This window comes from Hypomesus transpacificus, chromosome 19, assembly GCF_021917145.1.
Source record: "Hypomesus transpacificus isolate Combined female chromosome 19, fHypTra1, whole genome shotgun sequence".
NCBI classification, from domain to species: Eukaryota; Metazoa; Chordata; class Actinopteri; order Osmeriformes; family Osmeridae; genus Hypomesus; species Hypomesus transpacificus.
In genome coordinates this window covers 15,180,820-15,198,715 of record NC_061078.1, presented here as the reverse complement: position 1 = coordinate 15,198,715, position 17,896 = coordinate 15,180,820, and the positions used below count along the sequence as shown (strand labels likewise).

The following is a 17,896-nucleotide window of genomic DNA, read 5'->3' as shown; positions in this document are numbered from 1 at the left end:
TTTCACAATGTATGCTTCATGTTTTGGCTGCTTGCAATGTTTGGGACTACCTCGTTGTTATGATCAGTGACCTATGCTCTTTTGTAAAGCTCTCTCTTGGAAGTCGCTTTGGATAAAAGCGTCTGCTAAATGCATAAATGCATTTAGCAGTCATGTAGTTGGCTGTAGAGGGGAGAATCAATAAGAGAATCGATAAGGAATCAAATCGATAAGCAGGAATTGATAAGGAATCGGAATTGTTAAAATCTTATCAATACTCATCCCTAATTGTCTATATCTTGATTTGGGATTCACAGTTTTATATCAAACATTTTCAGGACTATAATTAAATACAAAGAATTGTTTTTTAACTTTCTGCAGGGAGAATAAATGCATACTTGAATGAATGCATTCCTCTCGATTTTATATACGATTTTCACTATCAACTTTTCTTTTCTTTGGACAAGCCATCTTCCAGTTTTCAAAATCTATTGCTGAACCTTGTTTGCTTCCAGTCCCGACACCATCAATCATTCTCAAGAATGTTTCCCTGAAGATACGTGATTAGATGAGACACAGCTCTCTTCAAGAGACAAATTTGCATGAATGCAGAAAATGCAGACAATGGGTCCCCAGGCTGGTGTTTCTTTACAGAGACAGAGAGAAGCTGGTGTTTCTTCACCACTGAGACGGAAAGAAGCTGGTGTTTTTTCACCACTGAGACAGAGAGAGGCTGGTGTTTCTTCACCACAGAGACAGAGAGAGGCTGGTGTTTCTTTACCCCTGAGACAGAAAGAAGCTGGTGTTTCTTCAACCCTGATACAGAGAAGGGCTGGTGTTTCTTCACCACTGAAACAGAGAGGGGCTGGTGTTTCTTCACTGGTAGAGACATAAACTGGTGTTTCATCACCCCTGATTCAGAGAAAAAACCGGTGCTTCTTCACCCCTGAGACAGAGAGAAGCTGGAGTTTTTTCACCATGAGACAGAGAGAGGCTGGTGTTTCTTCACCCCTGAGACAGAAAGAGGCTAGTGTTTCTTCACCCCTGACACAGAGAGAGGTTGGTGTTTTTTCACCACTGCTAAAGACAGAAAGGTTGGTGTTTTTTCACCACTGCTAAAGACAGAGAGAGGCTGGATTTTCTTCATCACGGACAGAGAGAGGCTGGTTTTTCTTCACCCCTGAGAAAGAGAGGCTGGTGTTTCTTCACCCCTGAGAAAGAGAGGCTGGTTTTTCTTCACCACTGAGACACAGAGAGGCTGGTGTTTTTTCCACCACTGCTAGAGACAGAGAGAGGCTGGTAATTCTTCACCACTGAGACAGAGAAACTGGTGTTTCTTCACCCCTGAGACAGAGAGAGGCTGGTGTTTCTTCACTCCTGAGACAGAGAGAGGCTTGTGTTTCTTGACCACTGCTAGAGACATGTTCAGCTCTGTGTACAGCAAGTACTAAGTTTCAGATGTGTACATTAGAGGTGGAACGGTACACTGAAGTCACGGTTCGGGTCATACCAAGGTTCGGTACGAGTTCGGTACAACAGAGGGAAAAGCCAAACAAACCAGGTTCCTCTACGAGTGAATACGGGCGCATTGAAGATGACATGTAAATTCTGATTGCGTCAGTGATTTTTTGTGTATGTGTATCTAAAGGCTGGTTAAGCACTGTAGGGAGGAGAAGTTTTTTTTGTTTCGTTCCAGTGATTGGCGCACCTGGGTGATGGCGTCAGATATTTTTAGTCACATGTCTTATCCAGATGCGTTAGCATGTTAGATGTAAACTCCCAAAAAAGTTTGGAAATAATCGGTTGATTATTTCTCCCCTTCAATAATACCAATTGGTATAGTATTTTATATTGTTGGAAAGCCTGATTAGTCACCTTTACAACGAGGTGCAACTTGTAAGGGTCGTGCATTCGAGGAATGAGTAACACAGCTAACCGTGGGGGTAGTGTCCCCCCCCAAAATTGCAAAAAAAATATATTTTTATACCGTGTATTCTCCGTGTAATTTCATGCACCGAACCGTGACGCCTGTACCGTTTCGGTTCAATACGAATACATGTACTGTTCCACCCCTAGTGTACATATTTCACTAGGTAGTAAATTGACCCATGGGTTACACATGGGTTACACATTCTGACAACACCTTTATATTAATAACATTTCTCAGGACCCTCGAGTTGACCCCCTCTCCTCACCAGTGCCCCCAGGCGGAGACAGGGGTACTGGGCCCGGTCCAGCCCCAGTTGGCGGAGGCTCATGTGGCCCAGGCTAGTGGGCAGCTCTGGCTCCAGGTCGATGGCCCAGACATACTGCAGGCAGCACAGAGCCAGGCCATACAGGAGGATAAACGGGGAACACAGAGTGGCGAAGTGGCGTCGGGCTCGTAACATCCAGATGAGACAAGCCCACAGCAGCAGCACGAAGGTCAGCCAGCTGTGGTAGGTGATGCTCCACACCTAGGGATGCAGAGCGTTAGAGGTCACACCATATGACAGACGTCATATGGGGGAGTCAAAGGTTATGTTACAGTGTGAAGGATTTGAGGGAGGGTGTTTGAGCGATTGGGTAAACTTACCATCATGGCAATGAGGGCACACACATAGCTCTGCTGCATGACAACTCTGCCCAGCAGGTAGAAGGGATTGTCCCCCTGTTGGCCATTAGAGGCACCAGTGAGCTCTGAGGCTGGATAATAAAAACAGCCAGATCAGCGCCACATCAACAACAACCTCAATACAGCAACACAGCGGTCAGATCACACCTTACCTAAATCTGGAGGACTGGACTCATTGGTCACTTCAGCCCTAGAGGTGTCAGATTCTCCCACAGGTAGAAGCATGTGCTGGAACAAACACACACACACACTCTCAAGCCATATTCAGGAAGTAGAGCATCGCATAGCACAACAAGACTTTTTGTGATTTAACTTGTGTGTGCAAACCGTGTGTGTGTCTGAGTTGTGAAAGGTGCCAACCTGGATGTCGTCTTTGCTGTTCTGTCTCTGTGCAGACCAGGGCCGTAGCTCCACCTCCTCTCCTACCCCAGACTCCACCCCCTTCACCAACGCCTTCCCTTCACCCCCCTGGTCATCCCATGGGGAAGAGAGAGGGTACACAGAGGAGAATTAACAGACTAAGAATGTCATACGTATGGGGTGGATGTCTGAGGTGTTTGAAGGTAAATACAATACATGTGCTAGGTGAGTGTATGGTACCTTCTCAGGTGAGGCATGAACTCCCATCTTCAGAACTATTGCCACTGTGATGTAGAGGACGAGCAAGATACCGGGGTTCACATACACCGGCCAGTCATGTTCTGTGTTGAGAATGAACTCATGGGGGGAAGAGGAGCAGTTCCCTGGTTTGATTATATCCTTTAGGCCAAAGAGCCTAGTGGGTAGAAAGAGGAGGAGGAGAAAAGGAAGAGAGGAGTGTTTGAAGTGAGAAAGAAACGAAGAAAGAAGTGATACAGGATGTAAAGGAACAGGACGCTGTTTCGGATCCAGAAAAGGGGAGAACCAGACAGAGCTTTTGTGTGTTCTTGCCTGTTAGTGTGTGTATGTGCCTGGATGTATGTTTGTATCTGTACGTGTTTGAACATAAATGAGTGAGAGGGAAAGAAATTACTCTCATATCTACAGCTCTGATATTCAGCTTTGATTTCTTTCTGTGTCTATCCTCACAACACCTGAACAGTATGTGTTGCCAGAGGTATTTGACCTTTTCACAATCCAGTTAAACCAACACTTCTTACCAATAATTCCACACATAGCTCCTTCCTCTCTCACCCTGCCCCCACTTCTCCCTTAAATTACATAACACACCCCTTCCTCCACACATTTTTTGCAACCCTATCACTTCATTCCTCCACTCTCGTATATCTCTCCACTCTCAGAGACACCCTATTATCTTACTCAACTTTTCTCTTGCATCCTCCCTCCCATGTCACATATTTACATTTACTGTATTTCTTCGATTAAACGCTGCCCTAAAATAAACGCTGCACCAAAAATGAACATTATGTAATAAAAGCTGCCCTCGATTAAACGCCACACCCAAAAAAATCTGAAAATTGTTATTTAATTGATTCAATTAATACACAGTGTGTATTACACAAGTAAATCACAAGTGTATCAGAATTCCCTCGAAGCACTGGCAGACACAGGTGGCTTTCTTGTTACAGGTTTGAAGCTTCTCAAAATCCACCGTGAAAACTAAACCCACAGTATAACGAGAAAATAAACACCACATTAGCTTAATATGAACATACAATGACATGCACAGCATGTAAATAACGGTTACCAAAGTAAAATACAGACGCAAAACAACATACCTCGTTTGCTGCAAGCTGTACACAAGGGAATAGAGGTTTTCTTAGATTGCTAACATCCGATAACAACCTTAAACTTTTATCGGAGCATTAAATTGTCCGTGCTTCGACTCTCACTCACGAGCGTTCCAAAAGGCCTTCAAAATAAAGGCACTGTACTCTTACCAGTAACTTAATAATACTGAATGTAATTATATTTGTAGTGGGCATAGATTTTTATTTGTTATCTAGATTAATCTCACTTCTCACGTTAACAGGCCGATAACGGCCCACCACTAAAGTATATAATTCTAAATTATGACATTGGTTGAAAACAAATTACACATTATAATAATGTCATTGCAACAATTACCTTTAGCCTACAATACAGCGAGGTAGCGAGGTAGAGATTCACCACTGGCGAATTCGCCTTTAATCAAACCCAGATCTCTCTTACTAATTCAACGCCACCCTCGAATAAACGCCGCCCTCGAATAAACGCCACACCAAAATTGATCATTGTGTAATATACGCTGCAGCATTTATTCGAAGAAATACGGTACCTACATAACAACTCTGTTCATCCTATTTGGTTCACAGCAGGCACGTCCCCTCACACTCACGATTCACCCTCCCCTTCACATTACTGACCTGGCCCAGAGGCTATGTGGGGGGAAGAGCCCCTGGGTGAAGAGACTCTGGTAGAGGTACAGACACACCAGGTGCCCCCCCGTGAAGAAGCCCACCATCACACACAGCGCGTTGAAGCCCAGGTGGCTGATGGGAAGGTGGCACGCCCACCAGGTGCACACGCTGATGAAGAGCAGGAAGTAGATGGATGAGAAGGCCGAGGGCAGGGTGATGCCTGGTGGAGCGAGGGTCACGATCAGAGGACGGGGTTGTTCAAACAAAAAGACAAGACAACAGACACACACAGCTCGTACCAGCCAGGGCCAGCAGAATGATGGCCAAGATCCGCCCCAGGTCACGGAGAACTTTCCGGGCCGTGGCTTGTATGCGCTCTGCCAGCTGCTTGGCTCGGACAGCCGTGGAGACCTCCTCCTCTGGGTCGCTGGGAGACGACCGGCCTTCCTCGTCTCCCTCTTCATCCCCCTCCTCTTCCTCCTCCTCATCATGCTCCTTCTCCTCACTGCCATGCTCTAGCTGAATGGAAATAGGACAGTCTTGGTCAGAGGTTTGGGCAAACACACCACCCAACACCAGATCATACACATATTCACAACCATCTTCCAGATACTGAGTGCCAAGAACTATGTGGTACTATAAAGAATAAACCAGCTCTATGTAGTTCCTAAAGAGTTACTGCATCTTTAAGGCCTGCTTCATTTTCCTCATGCTATCTTTAGAACATCTACACACAGAACATCAACACGACAGGGTAATGAAATAACATGACACATTACTCCCTCATGCTGACACCTGCTATCAGGTTCTGCCTGCGAACTGTTTGTATTACTGTTCTGCACCCGGCTAAGGCCAACTCTGTGTGTGTGTGATTGTACAGTCTGATCTGCATCTACATCACTTGTTGCAATCTAATAAGCCACAGTAGACACATACCTCTGATACTGTGACACATAGTGAATATAGATCCACTAATGTGAGTGTAACAGTCAACCTCTGGTTAAAGGACGTCTGAGGTCACATTGTATAAGACAACAGTCTTCTAGCTGCCCGGCTGAAAGCTCAACCTGAAGCTCACACTGCTCATAAATGCAGCTTGGTATGCTGTCTGTCAACTGATAAATACTTGGGGTTTGGTATCGCTTGAGTGTATATTCAAGGTAGAGGACACAAGGAAAGGATACAGCTAGCAGTATTGAAGGGCATCTTGTCGTTTGCCCAGCTGGGTTCCATTATCCCCCGCTGACCACATCAAAGGCTTGAATCTCAAACCAGGGTATCCTCTACACTCACACACACATGCATGGATAAAGGCGTATACACACACAACCACAAACCTGCGCGGTCACAGGACTCACAGGCTTATGGCAATATTGCAAGGAGGTTGTTAGGGGGTTTGACCTGTTTAGCAGGTTTGAAAAATGTAATCATGGGAGCAGTCTGGGAGAATGCTAGCTTAGGGCTGAGGACAGGAGAGAACAGATGGCAGCCAATAGAGCAGCCTGACACTGGTTCTCACATCATCTGATTGGAGGGACGATCCCTTGCAGACAGTCAACGAACTACAATGACTCAAACAATTACCTAGGCCTTCTAACTGCTAAAATCCACAAAGCTGGTTAAATCCAGAGTAGTGAACAAAACAACTTCATCTTGTCAGTGGTTTCCCGCAGCACTTTTCAGTTAAGGCGGCCGCCTAAGCAACACATGCCTGCCACCTTAACTACATCGTACAAATATTTTTTTTAAATAGTGATATCTGCCATGGTCCCGCCTTTTCTCGCTTCCATTCCAAACCGTGACCAACGCCAGTCTCCCTTCTCTGCAGAACGCATCAGTCTATCGCACTAACGAGCCCGTCCGTCCGTCCGTCTGACGGCAAACCCAACCTTAACTGACACATTTTCTGCGGGAAACCCTACATCAAGGTTATGTTCAGGTTGTGTTTTGGTTGTTTCAATGACAATCCAGTCTTTCTCCACTCTTAACCCAGATTGGGGGCAGACTGTCTCATCATCATTGTTTATTTTTTGTTTGGCCAATTACCATGGAAACAGGAGTGGGAAGCTGCCTCTGGGCAGCTGCCTGGGGTTGAGAGAGAGAGAGAGAGAGAGAGAGAGAGAGAGAGAGAGAGAGAGAGAGAGAGAGAGAGAGAGAGAGAGAGAGAGAGAAGACAGAGGGAGAGAGAAAGACAGAGGGAGAGAGAAAGACAGAGGGGGAGAGAGAGAGAGGGGATGTAAAGAAAGAGCAGAACTTGAGACTGTCAGCTAAGGAAAGGAAAATAATTTGTAAGACTGTGATGACTGGTGAAACAGCAGAAAGAGGCCTTGGGGGTTGAGATGGATGGAGTTGAAGGAAGTTGCACAAAGGATAATGCAATGAGAAATGAGGTAATGGATAAGAAGTATGAAAAAGAGAGAGATACAGAGAAGGGAGTTAGAGACAGAGAGACAGACAGAGAGGATGGGGTTGAGGAGTGGGGGCTTGAGCTAAGCAAGAGAAACAATAGTGCTTTCTGTCACCACACAACCATAAAGAAACCCGCATGATGACCTCACTCTCTTCGCCCACCCCAGTAACCAACACCACAACAAACGCATCACACACACACATATGCACACACACAGACACACACACACTTTCATACAAACACACACATTTGAGCACAGTACAACTAGTCACATAGCAATGCAGTAACACTTAACTGGAACACCAGTATTCCTTGACACACAACGACATAGTAAACCTCATGCCTCAAATACAGAATACTCCAAACTGGGCAACAAACTGACACAAACCCCCCCTATTTTGACGATCTGAAACGCAAGTATCAAAACGCAAAGCGCAAGTAACTTTGTGGGCGTGACTACAGCTTGGTTGTTATTTTGCCGGCGGGATAAATGACTTTGCGCTTGCCGCATATCTAAAAAGGGTTGGTCTGAAGTAGCTACATTACTAATAGGTGTGGTTTGGGTGTAACGTGCAATAAACAAATCAGAGCACCATCTCGCATTCCCTTTAAGAGCAGCGCTTGTTCAATGGCGAATTGCTATAATAACGGCGGATTTTGCCAGGCGCAAGCCAGAGGTTCACGGCCGAGGAGACCGACATTCTGGTCAGGGCCGTTAAAGATGGAGAAGTGACATTGTATGGGAAAGGCAAAGCAATTTTCTCATTGCCCTAAGTTGCCCACTCATGCTGCTCATTCAAATTATTATTATTATTTTTAAATTGTTTAGTTCTTAGAATGAGTTTAACTAATGTACTTGTGTACATAATTTATACCCGTATATGTTTATTGTTTGCACCTTCCTGCCACAGTAAATTGCGTATTTTTGTAACATAGGCTACATGGCGAATAAACCGAATTCTGATTCTGATGGGCATGGGAGAAGAAACCTAACCAAATTAGCTTCGGTCGGTTAAACAGTCATGGGAGGAAATTGCCACAGTTGTTACAAATCAAGTTCACATACATCATTTCTTATGAAAATCTTTTTATAATCATTGAAGAAATGTAACACGCCATAAATCAAAACAATGTAACGTAGATTCGCAGATAGAAGCCCCTGGCCTCGCCAGCGGCGGGCACGGACCAAGCTTGCGCCCTTAAAATAGCATCTCAATAATGCACCATTGACTTTAGACCACGTTTTTCCTGGTCAGTAGCGGAATTGTTTTTCGGAAACTGCAAGATAGCACCAGGGAACGTTTGCGCCAGAACACGCCTCCTTTTTCGCTGAACCGCCCACGTGAGCGCAAAGTCATTTCGACGTGCGTCTGTGGAGGGAAAAGTCGGCTTTGCGTCGAGTGCAAACTAGGGATGACACTTGCGTCGTTGACTTAGTCAATTGCGCTGGGTGCAAGATAGGGCCCAAACTCTGAATGAAATCAACTCAGTGCCTCAGCTCGTATTTATCTCTTATAATCATGACAATCTCGTTGTTATGATCAGTGACCTATGCACTTTTGTAAAACTCTCTTGGAAGTCACTTTGGATTAAAGCTCTGCTAAATGCATAAATGTAAATGACAAATCTAACCTACCCAACGGACCTGCTCTTCCATGCCAGCAGTTTTACATTTACATGTATTCATTTAGCAGACGCTTTTATCCAAAGCGACTTCCAAGAGAGAGCTTTACAAAGTGCATAGGTCACTGATAATAACCACACGATAGCCCCAAAGCATTGCGGGTAGCCAAAACATTAAGTACACAATGTGAACAACCAAAAAATAAGTGCCGAAGGGAAGAACCATAAGAGCCTGTAGTTAAGCAAGTTACAATTAAACAACATGAATCGCTAGTTTTGCTCAGATATGATAACGTTCAATCCATTTGTGATTGCACAACACACATAACAGCTGTTATAGTGGCACCATAACAAAGCCTGCCTTTCATGGAATCATGTGGGTTGGTTGGGAGTCTCATGGACTTGTTGTGACAGTATACCTAATCCTACAACAACAGCACTTCTCAGAATAAAAGTCACACACTTCAACTAACAGTCAAATCCACCGATTCATCTTCATAATATGATATATTTATTTCAGATTTTGGTTAATGTTATAGCAACAATTTGGAGTAGTGTATGACTAGATATGGTGTTCAAGGTGAGGCCTATTTTGCCTGCTCAGACATTCCACCTAGTCCAGTCTCCTCTTTACTAGAACAGCCTTGACACAGGCGTGCTCCACTATCTGTCTGAGCTGAAGGCCCTGTAGCACTGACTCAGCCTCAAAGGTATGTTAACTTGGCTTATCTGACTCACTAACACATGGGAACAAGAGGGGTTTCTACTCATTTATATGTGTGTGAATCAACAAATGAGCGAGAATGGTTTAAAGAATGTCTTGGTTCCCTAAGCGCCAGCTGGATTATATATCCACGGAATCATACTGAAACACAGGTCTGCTCCCTATAGTCACCAATAAACAGCTCCCAGCTCTGCTATTTTTTTCCATGGTAGTAAGCACTTTTTTACTCTCCAATCAGGCCAAAGAGGAAATGTTCTCCACTCACTTCCAGTAGCGAGGCTGAAGCTGGGGGTGTGACAACAAGCACCTCCTTTCTCTTCACCAGCTGTCCGCACACCACCATAGTCACCAGGGAGACCAAGAACACAGCCAGGTCAGGGGTCAACAGCCGAAGCACACTCCAAATGTCATCCAGCGGCAGCCTGGAGGTCACCACAAGAGGAGGGAGGGAAGGAAGCAAATAAAAGTGGTGCAGTGGCTTGGGTGGTGTTTGTCAGAATGTTTGTACAAACTTGATAAGATGAGGCTCCTATCTAGTGAGTCAAATTAGGGTTGAGTGAAGCAAGCTAAGTGAATGAAGTCATGAAATCAGTGGGAGAAGTAATTCCATTTGTGTTATTTGTGTTGGAATAGGTACAATTGTTTTAATGTCCTATCTGTCTTAGTATAATGGTCTCCATATTTGAATTCATAATGTTTTCTAGGTGACTTGTGAAGGTTGAGTTCAGTAACCATGCACCCATACCCAGTGTCCCCAGGACCGGCTGACATACCTGGATACACCCACATGTCTGGAGAAAGTTTCCCAAGAGCTGCCTGTAAACAAACAGTTTGTTAGAAAGAAAGGTCAACTATACACTCTAAACAGAGTTACTTTCATATAGGGTGTGTTTGTGTGTGTGTATTTGAATGTGCATGTAGGGATTTGATTGCCAACACATGAATGAGAACAATCAATCGTTGCTAAGGCCTCTGAAAACCTTCCCATGGGACTCCGGTTTTAGGAGGAGGCAATCATGTTGGCATCAGAGGCATGTTCTATGGGGAGATCTTTTATGAACAGACACTGCAAAGAGAGTCAGCAAGTAGAAGAAGACGAAGAAGCAAATAGGACCTGAAGCGTTTATTATTCCTTAAGGGCGTATTTTAGAGGCTTTAAAGGGCTAAAATAAGGGCTGACCACAGCATCTCCATTCTGGGGGTTCATGTGTCCTGCAAGCATTCCAGGCTAGCTAATGACAGGTTGCGATTCTGAACTTAACATGCCCAAAGCCATCAGTCAACCAGGGATTGGCTGCTGTCTAGATGAGGTCTAAAGGAGGCTCTCTGTATGACCATGTTTACATTATTGTTCAGAACGTGACTATGAAACTAGAGGTATTACATAATGTACACAGTATACTGTGCACATTCTTTACTGTTAAAACAAAATATCGGAAGTGATTTACAAAAACACCTGTGTTACATTCATTAATGGGGTGCAAGTATAAGTGTGCAGTTGTGTGAATATGTGTGTGGTCTCACAGTTGTGTCCAAGGGCCAGATCCAGGGCAGGCAAGGTGTAGAGACATATTTGGAAAGACACATGAGCCAGTAGGAACAGGAGACTGGTGCTGAACAGAGCCTTGATGAAACGACCCGTATGCCCTGGAGAGGATGGAGGGATAGAGAGAGACAGAGATGTCAACATTCATAATCCAATGTCAAAGCCACTACTCTGTAACATCAGCACATTACACAGTCACAACAGAGTGTGAGCTTTGAGCCTGGGACCTAGTCTGACTCACCTCTATCACGTCCCTCTCTGCTGTACCACCAAGCTCAAACCATTTTTGGCATTCAAGCTATTTCCCCCACAGATCAAAACACATACAGGGTTACCACTCACACAGCAATCACAGTAGATCTTTCTAGACCTAGCAGGTGACAGGTCTAGACCCAATGTAGGTGTTGAGTTGACCTGCAACAATTACCACTTGCTAAATCTAATACATCCCAAATATTTGTATGCAGTGCTGGCAGATAGTATTTGACACAGGCTCTGTTGCCAACCTAAAATGCATTTCAGAAAACAGCTGTGCTTATTGGAGGACTGACAGGGGCAGCTCTGAGCAGGCAGGGTTGGAGTTTGCACATTGCCCACGTTTAATGGAAGTGTTTTTCTCTGCAGCCGTTTGAGGGTTAGTCGGCTCGTTGCAGTCTCAGTCAGCCTCTCAATTATTTCAGACAGGAGGAGGCGCTTTCACAGACCAGTTCATGATTCAGCTTCATTCCTATAAAACTCAGTCTGATGACTAATACCAGCCCAAAGAGGAATGGGTGGGTCTTCAAAGAGGCTGATCTCAGCTATGAAAGGCTCATAGGGCTGTGAGCCCGGATCCTCCACTATGCAAATCAGTTCTGGATATTAACATATGTAAGAAATAGGGGTGTAACAATAAACTCAGCTCACAATACAATACGTTTCATTATACTGGGTGTAAGATACAATATGTATCATGATATTTTAAACATATTTTTTTATGATACTGAAATTCAATCAACAGATTTATTTACAAAATATTAAACATTTTCCAAAATGTTCTATGTTATACATACAATTTAGTTAACTCGGTTACGCAATATATTGTTACACCCCTAGTAAGAAATGTTGTTTCTCCATCTGTGTCAGACCAGACCTGTCACAAGCTCTCTCTGGGCTCAAGATGTTTACATGACCACTAGGTGGAATATAGAGAAAGGCAGGACATATTAAACCAGACAGGTCAACTACCAGCACACCCACTAGGAGCCATATGTCATCCTGATTTACAGTGCCCACATAACTGCAACCCTAACCTGTAAGTGAGCAGGTCTGGAAAGTACCTGCTGAGAGGGAGCTTGAGTTGTGTGTTTGGGTGTTTACAAAACTAAACATTTCTAACACAGAGTGCTGTACCTACAGAACTTCACTTCAACATCACTCTTGCCCTTCCCCTCTCCCCTACTCTCTACACTACCCCCGTCCTTAAGTAAAATCAATCAATCAATTTTCCATCATCAAGTCCGCTAGCTCTAACTGTGCTGTATTGTGTCCACATCAGTGCTACAGCATATCTGAGAGGTTCAGATTTAAGCTATGGATAACGTGTTGGGCGTCTGTAGAACCCATCACACTTAACCGGGAGACCATGGGGAGAAGAGAGATACACTGCTCACGTTACAATGGTGGGTCACACGTCTCCACTGACGGCAATTGGAGATTAGTGCAGGTGTCAGAGCGATGATCTACGTTTGGGGGTCAGATGGCTAAGCGGTTAGGGAATCGGGCTATTAATCAGAAAGTTGCCCGTTCGATTCCCGGCTGTGCCAAATGACATTGTGTCCTTGGGCAAGGCACTTCACCCTACTTGCCACGGGGAATGTACCTGTACTTACTGTAAGTTGCTCTGGATAAGATAGTCTGCTAAATAAATATGTAAATCTAGAAGCTGTAGGAGGAAACCCCAGAGTGCAGATATCTGTCTGCATTTGAACTGCTTAACCGTGTGCTACAGCTACAGTACTGTAAGTGTGTGCTACATGGGAAAAAACATCTAAAAATACCATTCCTGTACAGGCAGGCATATTACACTTACACTAACACCCACACACAGTTACACCCACACACTAACAGTACACACCTCTATTCATGCTATAATTGCCACCAGTCATGTTATTGGTCTCCAGTTCTTATGGCCCATCCGTAATGTTAAAGGGGTCATTGATTGCAGAACCGAATTTACCTTGTCACAGTTGAATAACGACAGTTCAGTGTGTAAAATGGACATACAGTGAATCTCAAAGTCCATTGACACCTCTTTCCTATGTAAATCTCACAATTAAAAAATTTAGCTGTAAAACAGTCAGTTTTGAAAAATCGCCCGATGTGACTCCACCTTTTTTTGGCTCTGGTCTGTACCTTTGTCACGCCCCAAAATTTTTTTTCCCTTGTAGATCTTGGTTGAGCATTGCCAACCACAAGTACCTAATTTCCTTTGATAATCTCTTGTATTCCTCTCCCTGGTTTTTAATAACTTTTGGAAGTCGCTAATATTCCAAATGATTTTCTCGATCTGTCCTATTGGTACAACCTGAAACACGGCAATAATTAAAAATTTTCCTTGACGACGTTCGATATATACTTCATTGTCTGTGCTTTGCTGTGATGCGGAGTGCCTCCAATATGGCGACTTCCGGTCTGATAACGCGTCGTGAAAACCCTCTATACAGTATGGTACAGTTGGTACAGTAAGGCAGCTAGCATAGCCATTTCTAGCTCTGCATAAAAATATTGCGTTATGTATTATAAGTTCATGTAATACATACATGTTAATAAAGTATCAGTCATACATGATACAACACACCAGTAACCAATTGAACTTATATGTTAATATACCGGAAAATGTCAGTGAATCGAGATGGTGCTGTTGTCTGTCCCGCCGAAAAACATTCAAACAGGTTAACAGCAGTGGGGGTTTTTTTTAACTACAGCGAGCTACCGGAACCACATGACAAAAAAGCTCTAGCTTTTTTTCCTGTGTTTTACTGGCAGTGAGGGTTCACAATGTTGTATTTCACTCCATTATACACCAAAAACATCAGGAAAGACTGCCTTTTGTAGATACGAGTCTGCTGAAGATAGACAGAATATCGGATTTCTTTAACCGAGCCCGTTTCATTCGTCATTTGCCTGAAAAAGCGACTTCCGTTGGCCAGCTTCATTGAAAACCATTCAAACTGGTTGATAGCAGTGGGGTTTTTTGGAACTACAGCGAGCTACATGAACCACGTGATCACATGTCTGTGAGATCAAAGTGTGTCGCGACTCTCTTTTTCTATTGCTCTAGTGTTAGCCCATAGACCAATTATTTGTTTGTAAAGATTCGGGATGCGCGCGCAATGTGGTTGCAGAAAACCGGGAAAGGATAGCATTTAAAACGGCAAAAGGACCACACGGATCATACAAAAAGGCCAAAAAGGTCGAGGAGGACAGCCTTTAAGAGAGAAAGGCTAAGTCCATAAATAAAACCCATTATCTTTCCAGTAAACCAGCAAAACTAGGGGAGTCTGGGGGCATGTTCCCCAGAGTACATTTTGGAAAATATCATTTTAAATAGTGTCCTGTAGTGGGTTTTAGGAAGATATATTAACACATTTAGATTTAAATTTGAAACTGAAACTTTTGGGGGGGCTCCAGCTAGGGCTAGATACGCCTATGTGAGAATGTCGCCCGGTAGACCGCATAGTCGGGCGGCAGCCATGTCTTCACGTCATGTCACAAAGTTCATAATTTTACAGTTTTACAGTCAATTCTACATCAAAAAAGTCGAGCAGGGCAGCTTTCAAGAGATATGGGAATTCTGCTTTGAGCCAGCTGGTCCGATTATTTTTGTGATTTGTTTAAAACTGGCAATTTGAGTGAGACTGCATCCCTGTTACACTGTTAGCATCAGTCAGACTCGGGTCGCTCACTGAGTGTGCACAATGTTGTATTTCACTCCATTCTACACCAGAAACGTCAGGGAGGACTGCCTATGGTAGATACGAGACTGCTGGCCAGCATCTCGGATTTCTTTAACCAAGCCTGTTTCATTCGTCATTTGCCTGAGAAAGCGACCTCTGTCAGCCAGGCTAGTTTTGCCCGATCACTTGGTCAGGCTATTTAAAGGTATCGGGGTCAAGTGACTTTTGTGCATAGACAAGTGAAACGTAAGTGTACTTGTCCAAAGGAAGTGCCTCAAAAAGTTAATGTCAAGCCCTGCAATCCAGTGGCCAGAGATATATGATGACCTGATCGACACTCCAAGTGTAATAGACCCGGGAGAAGTTCGTCTTTTGCAACCGACATGCGCAGTTGAGCCTGCTTGACAGTCGTGTGACGTAGGGTGATAATTGGTCTATTGGTTGAGGCCCGAAAACCACATTATTTGGTGGTCGGTGGATCACCAATATTTTTTAACAGTGCGAGTGGTGCAGGGGCGTAGGCAGAAATAAAATGTTGTGCGGGCCAGTGCAAAAGTGAGTGGGCCTATAGTTTTTCCTAGAAAAAAATGACTTAAATAATACTTGGAAATTTGTCGGACGCCCTGTTTTTATAAAAAAAAATGGCGCTCGCGTTGAAAGCTCTGTAGCCTAGCACACGTGGTTAGTTTACGTAACAGAAATGAATTTGACGTCTACAGTGTGGACAGAGAGCGTCCGATGCTACGCGACAGTCGTACGCTCGCATCCTAACTGGATGGACACGGTGGATGGACAGTTAAAGAGTAGAAAAAAGAATAGACCAACTGTAAAAACAGTGACACATTTACTTTGCAATATTCAGCAAAGGCAACAACAAAACACTATCTAAACATCAATCAACAGAGTTCAATAAAGGCTGGACAAACCAGCATAGTGGAACGAATAGACCTACTTAGTGGAGACTGGGGTAGTTGATACAAGCGCAGAGCACAAAACGGAGCAGGCAGAAGGCAATGAATCTAGGAGTTTGGTACAGGCTGAGGCAGGATGACAGGGCAAAGGCACCAGACGACAGGCTAATAGAGGAATCCAGGGCCGGGCTAGGTCACTTGTTTAGCCATAATTGTGGCGATGTTAGTACATTGGATAACAAGCAGCTAGTTATCAAAGTTAGCTGGCTAAAGGCCGCCCAGAGTCTTCTGAACCCCTAGCAACCATAGCTACCAATAACATTTAGTAATTTACTGTAGCAGATGCATTTACGTTCTACAACTTGCTTCAACAGTTCCATTTTATTCGGAAAACAAATTAAACACACACAGCAGTCAACTATAAATCAGGTGTATATTAATATATTTTCTTAAATACATTCAAATAATAAAAATAAACAAAAAATGCATTTTGATCAAACTTGCCTGGGCGTGCCAGTGCCGCCCTTGCCCAATACTGGCTACGCCCCTGGAGTGGCGTCAACTGTGCCAGTGATACCCCGAGTTGACATACAATTTGAAAACAAAAGCGATTTGTAATGAACAGTAGTGTCACGCCCCTGGCTGTGACACTATTTCTGTTTCTCTTTCCTGTGTTCTACTCCCTTTTTTTTGTTTTTCCGTGTGTGTGCATGGGCGGAGTCTCCCGGGGTAGACAACCATCCTCACCTGTGGCAGATCAGCAATCAATGATCTATGTAGACCCTGCTCACCATTCAGACTCTGACAGATTGTTAACTCTGCTAGAACAAAGAACATTATAGACCACCTTTTTAAACTTTTTGCCTCACGAGTCTGTTTTAAGGTCAGAACATTGCTGTACCGTAACAAGTAGTCTATTAAAGTTTGGACTGATAACAAGGACGTAAATTGTAGTGATAACGCGGGAGCTTAACAACTGTATTTCCAGTTTTTGACATATGATGATATATGCACAGTATTAAAGAAATATATATTAGTTATACACTGTGTTCTGCAGTTATCTAAAGGTAGGATATGTGATGTTATCCTGTATTCCATGCAGTCGGGGCATCTCCCCCTCCTGCACTCCCATTTGATTTAAAATTTGAGTTGGATTGTGGGAGTCAGATGGCTGAGCGGTTAGGGAATCGGACTAGTAATCTGAAGGTTGCCAGATCGATTCCAAGCCGTGGCAAATGACGTTGTGTCTTTGGGCAAGGCACTTCACCCTACTTGCCTTGGGGGTAATGTCCCTGTACTTACTGTAAGTCGCTCTGGATAAGAGCGTCTGCTAAATGACAAAATGTAAATGTACAAGGTGTTTATGGAACAATTATCACTCAGTACAAGCGCAAATAACACAGCTGGATTTTGTCTTTATGATAATGATGAAATGGAGTGAAAAAAACGTGTGTATATATATATAAATATTAAGAGTAATTGTTCTTTCCACATTTACTTTCTGCAGTCTGACTACAGTAAGGCAAGGCAAGTTTGTTTATATAGCACAATTTATACACCGCGGTAATACAATGTGCTCATAAATACACAACAATGTGCTTCACATACATAAATACATACACAATGGAAATGCAATGTATAAAAAAATACATACAAAATAAATAAATACGTATGGTCGGATCAACTGTCAGTCATCTGCGTCGCCAATTCCCACTGTCTCCAAAATGTGCGTAGGCCTACGCATTGGTCAGAGTTTGCGTGGAGGACCATACATTCTCCCGTCAAGTTTGTTTTTTATAAATCACAACCTTT

General features: G+C 43.8%; 1 protein-coding gene across 2 annotated transcripts in view; it reads right to left on the bottom strand.

Moving 5' to 3' along the window:
- The window catches only part of piezo1 (piezo-type mechanosensitive ion channel component 1), a 69,372-nt gene that overhangs the window by 24,405 nt on the left and 27,071 nt on the right, over positions 1 to 17,896 (bottom strand). For both annotated transcript variants that reach the window (XM_047042479.1, XM_047042480.1), the window contains exons 3-12: positions 11,214 to 11,336; positions 10,463 to 10,505; positions 9,955 to 10,111; positions 5,232 to 5,451; positions 4,939 to 5,152; positions 3,194 to 3,368; positions 2,954 to 3,061; positions 2,746 to 2,821; positions 2,555 to 2,664; positions 2,175 to 2,435 (exon numbers count right to left, since the gene is read on the bottom strand). In XM_047042479.1, coding sequence (XP_046898435.1) covers positions 2,175 to 2,435; positions 2,555 to 2,664; positions 2,746 to 2,821; positions 2,954 to 3,061; positions 3,194 to 3,368; positions 4,939 to 5,152; positions 5,232 to 5,451; positions 9,955 to 10,111; positions 10,463 to 10,505; positions 11,214 to 11,336 — 1,487 coding nt within the window. The remainder of the gene's footprint in view (positions 1 to 2,174; positions 2,436 to 2,554; positions 2,665 to 2,745; positions 2,822 to 2,953; positions 3,062 to 3,193; positions 3,369 to 4,938; positions 5,153 to 5,231; positions 5,452 to 9,954; positions 10,112 to 10,462; positions 10,506 to 11,213; positions 11,337 to 17,896) is intronic.